This window comes from Cavia porcellus, unplaced genomic scaffold (assembly GCF_034190915.1).
Source record: "Cavia porcellus strain 051 isolate PalLab524CR breed Dunkin Hartley unplaced genomic scaffold, mCavPor4.1 scaffold_15, whole genome shotgun sequence".
NCBI lineage: Eukaryota > Metazoa > Chordata > Mammalia > Rodentia > Caviidae > Cavia > Cavia porcellus.
This window is the reverse complement of record NW_026947498.1, coordinates 62,734,440-62,748,973: the sequence shown is the minus strand read 5'-3', so window position 1 is coordinate 62,748,973 and position 14,534 is coordinate 62,734,440. Positions and strand designations below refer to the sequence as shown.

The 14,534-nt window shown below is 36.0% G+C and overlaps 1 protein-coding gene across 1 annotated transcript in view; it reads left to right on the top strand.

Annotated features, from left to right (window-relative positions):
• Positions 1–570: 570 nt before the first annotated feature.
• Lsamp (limbic system associated membrane protein) overlaps positions 571–14,534 on the top strand; it is a 764,515-nt gene continuing 750,551 nt past the window's right edge. The window contains exon 1 of the mRNA XM_063225010.1: positions 571–622. Within this exon, the coding sequence (XP_063081080.1) occupies positions 586–622 (37 nt within the window). The 5' untranslated portion in view covers positions 571–585. The remainder of the gene's footprint in view (positions 623–14,534) is intronic.

Genomic DNA, 14,534 nt, shown 5'->3' with positions numbered 1-14,534 from the left:
TACAGGTAAATGGATACAACTGGAGATCATGCTCATGGGTGAAATGGTTTGGACTCATATTGGTCAACACTGAGTTATCACCCTAGCATAAAATCCTGAAGGAGTGAATGAAATCCAAAAAGCACAATAAGTATTATGAAAGTAACAGGGAACACCTAAAAATGGAATATTGTACCCACTGTTAATTTAACTATTACCTGTTTTGAATTCTTATATCATTTTCATGATTTTGTTAGTTTGTTGTGTTCTGTCTTGTTTTGTTAGATTTTATTGTGTATGATGATATGGCAGCCCTTTTGAAGATAATGGGATGCAATATGATCAGCCTTGTTGATTTCCTATTATCTCATTTTGAAGTCCTAGAATACTTTCACTCTTCTATTTTGATTGGTTTTATCCTGTTTTGTTTTATTTGATTTTATTATGTATGATAATATGGACAGCTATTTTGAAGAAAGAAAGAGACATTACAGTAGCCATTGTTGATTTCCAATTATCATGGTTTAAAGTCCTGTAATACTTTCACTCTCTTGTTTTAACTATGTTTTTTTCTGTTTTGTTTTGTTTGATTTTATAGTGTGTGATATGGACAGCTATTTTGAAGAAAATGAGAGACATTATGGTAACCATTGTTGATTTCCTGTTGTCTTGTTTTGAAGTCCTGTGTTGCTTGTATTGTTTTATTCTGCTTTGCTTTACTCTGTTTTGTTTGGTTTGGTTTGGTCTTATTGTCTTTCAAATTAAAATTGTATACACTGAAAGACACATTGATTTTACTTTTCCTTAAATGCTCTCCTTTATTTGAGTACACAAATACAATTGTTCTTGATGAATTTTTTTCTGGAAGTCCACTTTCATGAATATCTTTAGTTGTACTGTTGAAGCTGCTTTGATATCCTGAGGGATTATAAAATCTCTACCTTTCATCATCATTTTGACTTAGGGCAAGAGCCAAGAAGTTGCATGATGTCCGATTTGGTGAGTAATGTGAATAAGGCAAATGAAGAAAACCCAATGAGAATTGGCATTGACTGTATTTTTTATTATATTGCAAACAGACATATACTTCCAGAACTCTTCAGAAAGTGGCAAAAGTGACAGAGTGAATGTGTCTCAAACATGATGATAGCATTTTGAGATCATATCTTGGTTACCTTTGTTTTGTTGCTGACATCAAATACCTGACACCCAGAATGAGGGAAGTGAAGGTTTATTTAGCTTACAGTTCATGGAGGTTTCAGTTCATACTCAGTTGGTTCCAAAGCAGGGTTGCATGGCTAAGGAGCAAGAGTTCATGGAGGCTGCAAGCAAAAGAGCAAAAAATGCTAAAAGGGAAAGCATGCCTCCTTCCCTCAATTAAATTTTATAGCTGGGCAAATCCAACACACATACCACCAAGCTCAGCACTAGACAACGAACTGATCATAAATGCTAGATTCAGTCACTTCCATGACTGTATGAGGCTTTGGGAGGACACCCAGATACAAACCATAACAGAAGAATTACCAACAATGCCTTTTATTATAATTTCTAGTATAGTTTAAATGTTCACCTTATTTTTTGATCATCCCTTATATATGTTACTGAGGTTTTGTGTAGGCAACGTTTTCCACTTCTAGTATTGAAGCCTAGATTGCATTCTCTCTGTCATTCCTCTTTGTCCCAGGCACAATATATTATGAAGAGTACCTGGCACAGGAAATTTGAGCTTGAGTCTTGACATAGCCAGTTAATAACAGTTTAAAATATTGCTTGTCTTCTCTAACCTTAATTTGATTCACTTAAAAATAGAGGTTAATTTTAATGTTAATTGGAAGGATGAAATAAATATTTTGTGAATATACAACATATATGATAAACCGCAGATGAAATATATAACTTGAGTATTCGTTTTATTATAATAGGTTTATGTTGAGAGGAATTCAGAGACTGATTTGTTGTTATCATGACGGATGTTGACTTCCTTAACCTTGTGATTGCAGACTTGAGTAGTGCTTTAAAACAGTATGGGAGAAAGTTAAGTCCTTGTGTCAGTTGGATATATTCAGTTGCAAGTATCAGAATGCCCATTTCAAAAAATCTTTAAAATAAGGGTTTGTTTCTCCCATAGATCAGAAAGGTGAGTTGTGGAAGGCTACAACTCTTGCTTCAATTTTGACTTGCTTCTGATCTAATATATCTACAATAATTTGGAAAATACCAGGTTCCATTCAAGGCAAAATGATGGTCTCAAATATTCACTATCACCAAACTGAATATTTTTTATGAAAAACTTTAGCAGGTGTCCACTTTCACCCTACTCACCTTAAAGATGTACTGTGGCCAATTTTAGTTGCAAAGAGAATTATAAAAATCAAGTTTTCGCCTAAACACAATGAATGTCTATATATAACTTTAGGAATTTTTAGGATGAAAGAGGAAGAAGTGAAAATTGGGAAGTTGACTCCAATTCAACTACAACTAAAGTCTAAAGGAAATAATTTAAAATTGATTTACATTCCCTAGTCTTTCAATAATATTTTGTTACATTGAGATTTCAGTCATTAATGTCAAGTGGGATAGCTACCAATGTGTGAAACATTTCTACTTATCAAAAAATGCTAGCTCTCAAGCAGAGTGATTATGTGTGATATGAAACTGGCTTTTCTCAATATGTACTCTAATTAAGGAACAGTTAGCTTCATGGATGAGAAACCATCTAAATCATGTTTTTTTTCTGATATGTCTGTAACTATGAAAATCAGCAAATAAAAAGACATCAGAAAGATATTTACTTCTGCTCACATCAAAGTTTACCAACAGCAGCTAATTAGTAGTTGTGTGTGGATGAATTATAAATAGTGAAATTCTACAAATTAGTGACTTTGACTCTCATGTAGGCAACTGAGACTAGTTTCATCTATAAATATGAGAAGAATTATGATTCTGAGAGTTTTAAAGACAAACACACATGATAACTTACATACTTGAACACTTTCCTCTAATTTCGTGATCATAATAAGAGTAATACCTTTTATATTTCACTACCTTTATCATTTATCTATGTCTTAGTTACTTTTCTCTCATGGTTGAGAAAAAATACCTGATTTCCAACATGAGCAAGCAAGGTTTTTTCCTTACTGCTTTTGGAGGTTTCAGTCCATACTCAGCTGGCTCTAAGGCAGGGTGGCATGGCACAAGGGCAGCCATTTATGGAGGCTGCAAGCAGCAAGAGTGAAAGGGCCATAAGAGAAAAAAACATTCCTTCTTCCCTCTCTTATATTGACAATGGCTTCGCCCCTGTACCAGTGCAGGGCTCATACTGCATCGTGTTGCTAAACAACGAACCAATCACAAACACTAGATTCAGCCACCTCTATGACTACATGAGGCTTGGAGGGGCCACTGAACACAAATCATAACAATCTATGTTTATCTGTCTGTCTTTGCTCATAGAAGCAATGGCATCTATGAGATCATTATCATAGTGCTTGTGGGATAAGAATTCTTTCCTAGTTACACAATTTAAAATAATATTTTAGACAGATCTAGTGTACAAATGAAAGAACATCCTGGGAAGTAAGTAGTGTGTGTAGAGATATTTGGAACAGTCAAAACAATTTATTTGTATTAGCAGAGCCCTGTAATGTATATCTTAGGTCCTTTCAGTCTTCTTCACCATCAGTATAGATGGTAAATATAATAGTAAGTGAGTCTGAGCTTTGGGATTACAAAAACATGATTTGACATGGTTGCTTTTAGAGTTCTTGGTATGGAGTTTGGTCTCACCTGCATTGAGATGGTTTAGTATTTATAGAAATTGAACTATAACTTAGCAGATTGATTGATACATAGAAAAGTAAGTAGAAAAATAAGAAGCTAAAGTCATCTAATGTTAGAAAATTATTTTTGCCACCAACACCAAAATAATGTCTAGTTGTTTGCTTTGGTGAATGGATTTTGATTAAAGTCATGTCTAGTATTAGATACTGGGAACATTTTGGTTAGTTTTCTCCTAGGCTTCCATAGGACATCACCATTCAGAAGCTATTATGAATAAAAGAATATTTTATTAAATGTTGTCTTTACTGTATGATTTTTTGTAAGTTTTACCTGCAGACAAATAGAAGTATAGTATACTCTTCTAATTTCCTTTCATAACCAGAGAACTTTAATAGATTTGGAAAGCTACAGCTCTCATACAAGCTGAGTTGTTCCCAGAAACTCACCAAGGCCACTTTGTGGGTCTTATTCCAGCACCATTGAGGCTCACACTAGACTTTTTCTCATAATTAGTAAAGCGGAACATTGACACCTTAGCTCCATTAATGTGCAGCACTTATAGCTCTGTACTGAAAGCTACAAGAAGCTTAAAAATTAATAGAAGACTGCATTCCTTGTGTGACCAGGAGCATTTGGAGCTCAAGAAACAAATGTGAATAACATTATAATCTCGTAAGGCATTTCACCAAGAATATGTATTGCCAAAAGTGTTCTTTAGTAGTGCCCATCTACCATAACTTGAAAATAAGACTATTTCAATGTATAAATGAAGAATATGAAGTATGCATGAACTTAAATAAGAGAAAATATATAAATCACCATTTTCATTAAATATGCAAAGAAAGGCTGAACTTTGGATATTAATAAACTGATTGTCTATGACCATAAAAATGAAACAGGATTTTGTTGGTCAGCCATCCCCTTACTGAAGAAGTATCATGTTTCATTCTCTCAGAATCTCTGCTTACTCATACTTCCTCAGGTATTTTACCCAGAAGAGACCAGTTAGAACTGCTTACCTGAATCCCAACCGTAGTGAGTTGACAGATCATTTGTGAAAGTTGTCAGTGAAAATATTTCCGGGTGCTGTATATATTAATATTTCCCTTTATGTTGGAAGAAGATACACCTGTAAATGAAATCATTGTGAGTAAAGCAAAGCTGAGAGATGCAGGAATGAAGTCAAGAAGGGGAGAAAGGAGAGGAGAGGAGAAAATATTTGAGAATTCAGCTGCAGTTGACTATAAATCTATCTTTAAGCTTTTAATGTCAATATTTTTATGCTATTTTAATTTGGAAATCTCTCACTTAAAATTGTGAGTGTCCTTTCCAACACAGAAAATTGGAAGTATGATGAAGTAAAGAAACTGATTTAACCTTCACAAGGTTTTTAGACCACAGCCAAAATATCATTGTTCATAAATGCAAACCAGAAACTGTCTTTCCTGTGGCATATAAACTTTGTACCTAGTTCCTGACATGATATCAGCACTGTTGTACCTACAGTGGTTTCTAATGTTATTAGCACCACAATCTAAGCTAACAGACAAGAGATTAGATCTTTTCTTGGTGATCTGCGCATAGTTGCCAGGATCGTAATAACCTTTTCTAGGGAAAGACCCAGCAAGAGTGAACAGGATTATGTCTGCAGCTGGAGTCTGCAGTGATTTTGGCTAGAATACCACAGATGAAATCACTGATGTAGAATAAATTTCACTGAGCCTGGCTGAGAGTTCACACTATGTGTGCTGTGCTGAAATTTCCCATTGTTTCATGTTCCATGGAAAGAATTGTTCTACGTCTATCTACAGTACTCTACAGTTTGAGGAAGTGGACACTTTGTGGTTCTTTTGAAGGGGAGTCGGGTCCAATTATTTAGTCTTTCACTGTTGTTTTTAGAGCTCCCAACTATTTAGTCATAGGTAGTAGAGGGTGTAAAGACTTATACATTAAAAAATGGGATTAATAAGTGGGAGTCCTGAGTTGTGACTATAAAAGAAAACCCAAGGAAAAATACAACTATCTACTTTGAAAAAGGTGATGAGCAGTGTTGATCTGTCAAAGCTTTTAACTAAAAAAAAAAAACCCACAGGACAGAAAGAGGGAGGGCACTGCAAAACAGAGGAAAAAGCCTTCCCAGGTCAGGGTCCCTTTGCACCTAGCCATTTGACAGACATTACTCCAGTGGTATTTTTTTACTTAATAAGCATGTTGTGGGGGCTCATCTAGAAACAAGAGTGTTGTACACATTGACTTTTTAACAACCCCATGAGGGATTGATCACAGCTCCTCTAGAGTTTTAACCACAGAGCATGGGGTAGGCTTAGTTAAATGCATTCTTTGTCAATATTTCTCATCCATACCTAATGCAGAGCACACACTTTAAGTCTTAACTGGGTAATTTGGGGTCAATACATAGGAGAGCAAGAGAAGAAAACTATCACGTTATACTTTCTAACCGCTACTGTTTAACACTTAAAGCAAAAAGCTTTACAGTGATCACAAGTTTGTTGTGTTTCACGTTCTTGTAAATGGCTAAAGGTGATTTATTTCTATTATAGACTATTCCCCCCTGAAAGACAGTAGATTCCACTGGTCAGTGCATTGGAAAGTTTTATGGTATGCATGGTTGTTTCAAGCTTGGTAGTGAAGACATAGGATGTTGGTCTACATGACATCCTAAGTCACATAGTGCTATAGAGACAATACATATACTGCTCCGGCATAAACATAATATTGCTGCTTTGTTTTTTGTTTTAATCATAAAACACATACCAACATAGTCTTGTAAGAGGAAGCACATTGCTGCTGGAAGATAGTCTGGAGGTGTGGCTGATACTGTCCTCAGTCAGGTCTGGAAGTCCTGTTTTTCCTACCTCTTCACTTATGTGTTGCTGTTTCCTGATTCCCCATGTTTCATTGCACCAACTTTCTGCTCAGATATCCCAACTGCCTTCCATCAATTCTAATATCTCATAGTATTTTCCTGGTTGAAGACCCAAAAATATCATTTATTAATAGTACTTGGTATACCAAGTACATTTCTTTTTCAGGTTACTATATTCATATTTTGAGAGGCTGCCTAATAGTCTCTCCAATAAAAAATTAAAAATAGTCTTAAATTAGTCCAGATGAGAGAACTGAGGAGCAAAGAATATTTTATATTAGTGTGACTTTCTATAACATTTTAAAGAAGTCAACTCTGTGAACTGAGGCCTCTTGGGATTTGGCCTTTGTAATACTTACATCAAGTTCATGCAGAACAAAAGGTCGAATTAAGATTCTAAACTTCTGCTTGAAGACTCCAGCTTATTGTTACTCTAATATCCTTAATTTAATCTTAAGCATACAATACTGTGTTGCTTAGTGATGTCAAATTAATTACAGATCTCATGTTGCAATTTCTTAAGGACAGTTTAATACACTAGTAGATATTTTCATTAAGGGACATCAGTGACACTTTGCTGAGAAGTATATGGACTATCAAGGAAAAGCATCATGCCAACTTTTTAAAAATATGTGTGCATCTTACATGAAATAATAAATAAGTTGTTCAGTATGTAGAGATGATATTTTTATGAAAAGCTCCCTTTTCCTAGTCAAAGATCAAATGACATTAAGTTGTCTTAGTTTACATATCATTTTTCATGCAATGAGCCAATCAGGCAAACCCATGTTGCTTGCATATTTAGGGAATGTCTGATTGATTCACGTGCCACTTTGTCTCAAGTGTTTTCATTTTCCATGAAAAAGTTTAGTACTGTACAGTGATAGCTATTTTAAAAACAGACATTTCCTGCATGCCTCTGTGTAACATATGACAGGCAAGAGATGAAATCAGCCTTTCTCTGTTTAGGTCTGACCAGGTCCCCTCCCAGGCGACTAGCAGAAGAAAGGGAGTTACTGGAGCAGTGTTTCTCTGACACAGAACTGAGTTGTAACTGAAGGTACAGGAAAATACAAGCATCCTGGAAACATTGAACCTTGTACTCTAAGCAGCCAAAAAAAAAAAAAAAATCACAAGTCTCTCATTTCAAAAGTATTGGGAAACTTTCAAGTGTAACTGTCAAAATGCTAGAACGCTGAGTTGAAAGAGAAGGGCATTGTTTTTATTTTTTATTTTCAAAGAATAGTGTCTTCTGGAATCACAATGAGAAAACCATTTTTAGTGTAGGTAGCTTCCATTAAAAGGTCTGTGATGCAGAAGCAAAGCATATAAAGATGGTTGTGACACTAGAAAGCCCTTTCATTCCCCAGGGTCCGTCAGTCATCATATTCCAATGCACTTTCTGTCCCAGTTGTATAAATTGGCCCCAGGGTGCAGTACTTGACAGTCCCAGAATATTTCTCTCAACCCAATTTTCCTTAGAGTTGGCCAGGCTATTAAATTGGAGACAGAAAACATAACCTTAGTGAGGGAGATGCATTTGCAGGGACATCTGCCACTCAAAGTAGCTGCATTTCCACAGGCAAGTCTGCCTTCCATGAGGCACTGAAATGCCTGTGTCCATAAAAGAACACCTAAGCACCACATGTGGAGTTCATGGGACTTGCTATAGATTCCTTCATTTGAACAAATTGGGAGCTGCTCCCTGAGGTCCACACTCACACTATTTTAAAGTTTTCACTGAGTTTCAAAAATGTAGGAAATGATGTTGTGGGTCAGTGGCTACATCAGTAAATCATTTATCTGAAAAAGACTTACTATCAAAAAACTCTTAAAACCCATAAAATATACATAGTGTAAAAGGGTTCACACCTTTTAAAAATCTGGTCATGGACTTGGTTCTCTGCTAATGGATGTCCTTGGGTAGTTTTGGGGTTTTAGTAACTCATCCTCCCTCTTGGGTATGTATATACTGGAAAGGAATTGTTCTCTGCTCTGACTGGCATTCTGAGTAGTTAAGAAATCTACAGGAATACACAGATAACAAAAACTCAACAAAACTGACTTGTTTGTAAATTTTCTAAATGAGTTACCTTAGAAATGGTTCTCTAAATGTTATTTGCCAGGATGCCTGGAGGTTCAGGAATTAACAGTGTTAGCAAGGTTTGCACTGGTCCCCACTCTCTTTATTTGAGTTGGAAAGATATTTAAGTTCTTATTGTTTTAAAATATGCTGTCTTCATTACTTTTCTCATGGCTTAGACAAAATACCCCACACCCAAAACTAAATAGGGAACGGTTTTTTAGCTCACAGGTTGTAGAGGTTTCAGTCAATACATAGGTGGCTCCAAAACAGGATGACACATGGTACAGGGGCAATAATTCATGCAAGTGGAAGACAGCAAAAGCAGTATAGAGTAAAGGGAGGTGACAAGCCTCTTTCTGTTCCTTATATTGTATCTAGTCTACCAGGATGATGGTGGTACTAATTCAATCAGTAGGTGACCTAGCAGCCACCACTGATCCCAGAATTCAATACTTTACGTTCTACCACCTCTGAAAAAGTCCTGTGACTGCATGAGATTGTGGAGGGACATCTAGACACAAACCATAACATATGCCTTGAATGTTTAACTTTAGAGCTAGTGCTTGGTTTTCAATTTTCAGAGATAGTAAAACATAAATAGAAAAAGAACGAAAAGACATCTTAAACTTTTAGATCAAAGAAATGGAGTGTATAGTGAGTTGTCAGGCTTTACTGATAGAATAGTATTTAAGCAGAGACCAAGTGAATGCAGAGTAGGAGATGTTTATTATTGGAGACAGTCTTTTGAACATAGAGATCAACAGGTTCAAAGTCCCTGAAGTGGTACCATATTTTGAATGCTCATGTTGGGGAATAACAAGCAGGGTATTTTGACTGAAGGGACAGAAAACGAGTAGACCCTATAGGGCTCTTTAGGCCATGATAATAAATTTAGGTTTCACTCTGTGAGAGAAGAAAAACCAGTGGGAGCTTTCAGCAGAGGAACACAATATGATTCAGAATATCAAAGAATCCTAGTTGCTTTCTGCTCTGAGGAAGAGACACTGGAGAAGAAATGGTAGAAGCAGAGCAACAGGATATGAAGGTATCGAAATTAATTTATATGACTGGTTGCTTTGATTCACGGATCGGATTTTAGCAGTGAAAGTGATGACAAAGCTTTACATTCTTGATTATTTCAAAATTATAATCCCTGAGAGTAAGAGCCTATTTGCAAACCAATATTTTAAAAAGACTGTCCTATTCTTTAGGGGTGTCAATCATGCTTTAAAAAGCTATTAGTCTGGGTTTATAATACATAGCATATGCATTCATAATGAGGAATTGGGGCACACACATGTGATATTTTGATCCTTTTTACTTTCCCTTCTATCTCCATTTTGTGTCTCCTCCAGTCACCAGATTTCTTTCCATCCACAGGGATGACAATTTTGTTTTGTATGGAAGTTAGCTGGTGCTCTTTAAATAGAGAAGTAAAGTTCACTGAACTCCCTGGTGAAAAGAAAATTTAGAAACAAGATATCAGTGTTCAGGACCTCTGGTTGAAAGGCTCAAAGGGATCCACTTCTGGGCATAGATGCAGCTTGAAACTGAGTTGAGGAGAGAAATTCCCTGGGGAGTGAGAACAGCCTGTGCGCCTAAGTTGTGAATATACTGTAGAAAATTGGAATTAGTTGAAATTACATGAAGAAATGCCAGGGAATTCATAAATTTAGTCTTATCCAGCTTAGCTGATGATCCCAGTACTGTACATACTCTGTCTTATGCAATCTGTACTTGCTCAATCATTCAATTTATTTTTTTACAATTTCTTTACAGTATGTGGCTTGGAAAGATTATGTTTTTTTTTTTTATTCATCAAAAGCAAAGGGGGACAATGAAAAGTGGTGTAAGCTTTAATTTAAAACATTGCATATTAAGGCTACAACGTCCTGTTTACCTGGACTTTGGTTATTTACTTAACTTTTCTGAACTCTCATTATCAAATTCTGAAAAATGAGGCTTTTAGAATCTTTGTGAGAATTAAAGGTGATCACATGGTTTTGACATTAAACACAACAAATGCTATGTGGTTGGTTTTCCAGTATATAGAAATCCTCATAAGGACACATATGTAGATAAAAGAACATAATGTCTCAGTGGGCAACATGGTGTCAATATCCATCATCCAGATCTAAGCATGAAGAAAACCTACAGGTCCCCTACAGACAGACAAATCTAACTTAGAAGGGAAAAAACAGTAATACGTCAAATTGTAGCTCTTTTTCTGCCCGGATTTCCTTCCCTGACAACTCTTTCTCTGCAGTTAACTTGTGTGGAAATATCAGATTAATTTACTGTTTCTCTTGAGTTCCACTTCTCGTTAGAATCTAGATGCTATCCAATGACTGTGCTGAGTTAATTGGTGAGCAGGTGGAAGACCTAGATGAATAATAAAACACTTGCCATTGTGAAACTCTTTTGGGAACTCTTCAGTGCTCTCTTGGGGATCATCCTTTGTGCTAATTGTGCACTTCTGGTGGACATCTCATAGAAGTCCTGCTGAAATGGACTATGTTGCATTTGTTGAGCTAAACTCTTTGAATTCAGTTTGATGTCTCTCCTGTTCTGCCTGTGACTCTTGCTTTCTCCTTCTGTTGCCAACCTAAAGCATCCTCTAGTTCCTTTCATGCCTTTCTCTCTTTCATTATCCATCTGCTTGTCTCTCACTTTTTCATACAGCAGCTCATCTCGACACATTCCTGTGACACCTTCATGGGAGATCCTCCGAGCTCCATGTGGAGTCGGTGGTACTCAGTGGTTTCGCAGAATGCTCATCAGTATTTCTATCAAAGGTCCAATTAACTCCATGCTGCTCCTCACCAAAGTGTAGCACAGTGCCATGCTGTTCCTGGCTAGTTTGGACAGCAGGGAGCTAATTGTGCCTTTAGTGAATGTGGTGGTAAATTCTTTTTATGAAGTTCACAGGTTCACTCCCTGCTCTTAAAAGAACTTATTTTTACTACCTTTTTGGCTGACGACCGCCCTGCCTATAATCCATTCTTATGGCAAGAAAGGTGCTGTCAATGCAGCTGCAGGCAAAGAGGGATAATACACTGTTTTTTGACACCTTTCAGTGTGAGCTCTGGCTTCCTTAAGTAATGGAGACAGCCAGCATCATTATTTTTAAGAAGAGAGATGTCACTGTGTGGCTCAGCTTGTGTTCACTAATGTACAGATTTGGGAGGCCATCATTTCCTATTTTCCTCAGATGTGTTGTCAAGAAACACATAGAGTAGGCCCAGCCACACCTTCTGTGCTACAGGTTCTTTAAAAATGTATGTATTCTACAAGAATGACACTTTAAGAACAGCATTTTCTTACCCACTCATGCATTTTTTAGGCTATAGTTAATAATTATTTGTATTATGAATATTGGACACATTCATGAAAACTGTTAAGAGTAGGCAACATATATTTCAAAAAATATCTGCTATACCTGTGAAAGACTTGTTACTTTCTTGATATTGTGAAGCAAATATGCATAGTAAAATAGTTACCTTGTTCCCAAAAATCCAATTATTGATTTTCTGTACAATGTGCATTCCATATTGCTGCCAGCAATGAGACATTTTTCTACCAAGACCCAGTATATTATGGGTTTGCAATAACTAATAAGATATTACAATTGCAATAATTTAAAGATGAAGGTAAATTTGGAGAAATTGATTAGCTGACATTCTTGAACCATGAAGATAATTTTTAATAGTTTTTAAAAATGAAGAAGAATGAAGGTATTTCTAACCAACATGGACACACACACACACACACACACACACACACACACACACCTTTTCATCTTAGACTTCTCTTCCCTTCTGATCTTCTGCCCTCTTTTTCTATGGCTTCTACCCTTCCCCCCCTTTTTTTGGCCCTCTAGGATTTCTCCTATAAGTTACTTCAGTTGACAAATTGAATTTCTAATTAGTTCTGAGCTTTAGTTATTTATTTCAAGCTTATTTTTATTTCTAAATCTTTTATCTTCTACCTTAGTGTAAGCTCCATTCCTCCTGAGAGGATAAATGTCCTCAGTCATCCCTATGTACACTTTAAGCTTCAGAGACTTTCCAAAGTACTTTATTTCCCCTCCAACTGCAACCTACCAGCACAATTAGAATATGAGTTACATTTATCTCTTAAGTCCAGAATTGAAGACCGTCTGTTAGATAGCCACGCTTATCTTTTTTAATAATGTCACTTGTTACTTCAGCTCTTGGAAGCTCCATCTGGCCAAGCCTTGTTGTCTTACAGTCCCTCGTGTTGTGGAATTGTGTCCTCTGTGGTGCACTGGAGCTCCCTGCACAGACTGTGCAGTTGGCCTTCTGTCAACACACAAGGTTCATTTTCTCATGTGAAGCACAGACCACTCCATTTCCTAGAAGTATTCTTGGAGATTGTGATATATTTATATTCTACTTTGTACCATTTTGCTTATATACCATCATTGCCAGAAGTCAGCTTTTATTTCCTGTTCTGTTACTTGATAATCTTTTTCAAGAGCTTCTGTGTGTCTTCTTTCTTCTCCTATTAAATTATAAACTACTATTTACCACTGGCCTGACTTATAAAATATTTTGAATTTTGCCATAGCTGAAGTAAAATTACATACATAATAGTCTCAGATATATGGTTCTTAACTATCACTTCGCTCACCATTTACTTATTTTTTATGTTTTGTTTTGTTTTGTTTTGTTTTGTTTTTTGGCTGTTTGTTTTGCTTTTCTCAGAGAGCATCTCTCTATTCAGGTTGACCTTGAACTTGTTATGTAGTCCAAGCTGGCCTCAAACTAATATCAACCCTCCCAGGTGCTGAGATTACAGGTGTGTGCCACCATGTCCAGCAGAATTTTTAATGTTTATGACATTATTTTTTTACACATAGGTAGGGAAAATTTCTCTCGCTCTTTTTTTTTTTTTTTTTCAGTTTGCTGAACTCGGGGCTTTTGCACTGCATTACATTCCTAGGTATTTTTTAATTTTTTTTTTTTTTTTTATTTGGAGATGGAGTCTTTTTGAGTCACTACATTGTCCAGGCTAGGGTCATACTTGTGATCCTCCTGTTTCAGCCTCCCAGAGTGCTGGGATTATAGGCATGTGTTACTGGGCCTCGATTCTAGCTAGATTTTAGAAATAATAAAATGTATGAATACCGAATAGTTTCCCTAATGTAAGTAATGATTCAAATATATAAAACTATGTGGTAATCATGATTCCCCATTATGTGGCCTTGAAGCCTTATAAAGTTTTCACTTATTAATTGGAATGGCTTTATTCTGGGCTGCTTGATATGGAAATATTTGAAGCTATAGTATATGAAATTATATTCAAATATTTCAAGGAAAAAGACACTATGGTAACTACTATTAAGTTGGGTTATTTGGTGGTGAAGCACTAGGTTGCTGAAACAGTCATGTTTTGACCTGTATTGTTATGTTGTTATGGCCTCTTTTATCTCAATCTCTCCCTTATTCATTAAAAAAATATTTAGTTATTTTTTTATGATTTTTAATTAAGGGGGAAAATAAAAAAAATAGCAGGATATATTATAGTAACTATTTTGATTTCCTATTAACTTGATTTGAAGTCCTGTAATACTCCCACTATCTTGTTTTGATTGATTAGACTCTGTTCGTTCTGTATGATAGTATCAAGTTTGAGGGTATAGGCAACTACTTTGAAGGCAATAAGATTCACTATGGTGCCCATTCTGGTTTGACTATTATCTTCTTTGGAAGTCCTGTAATATTTACAATGTTTAGGTTTTATTGGTCTTGTTCTTTACTGTTTTGTTCAACTTTA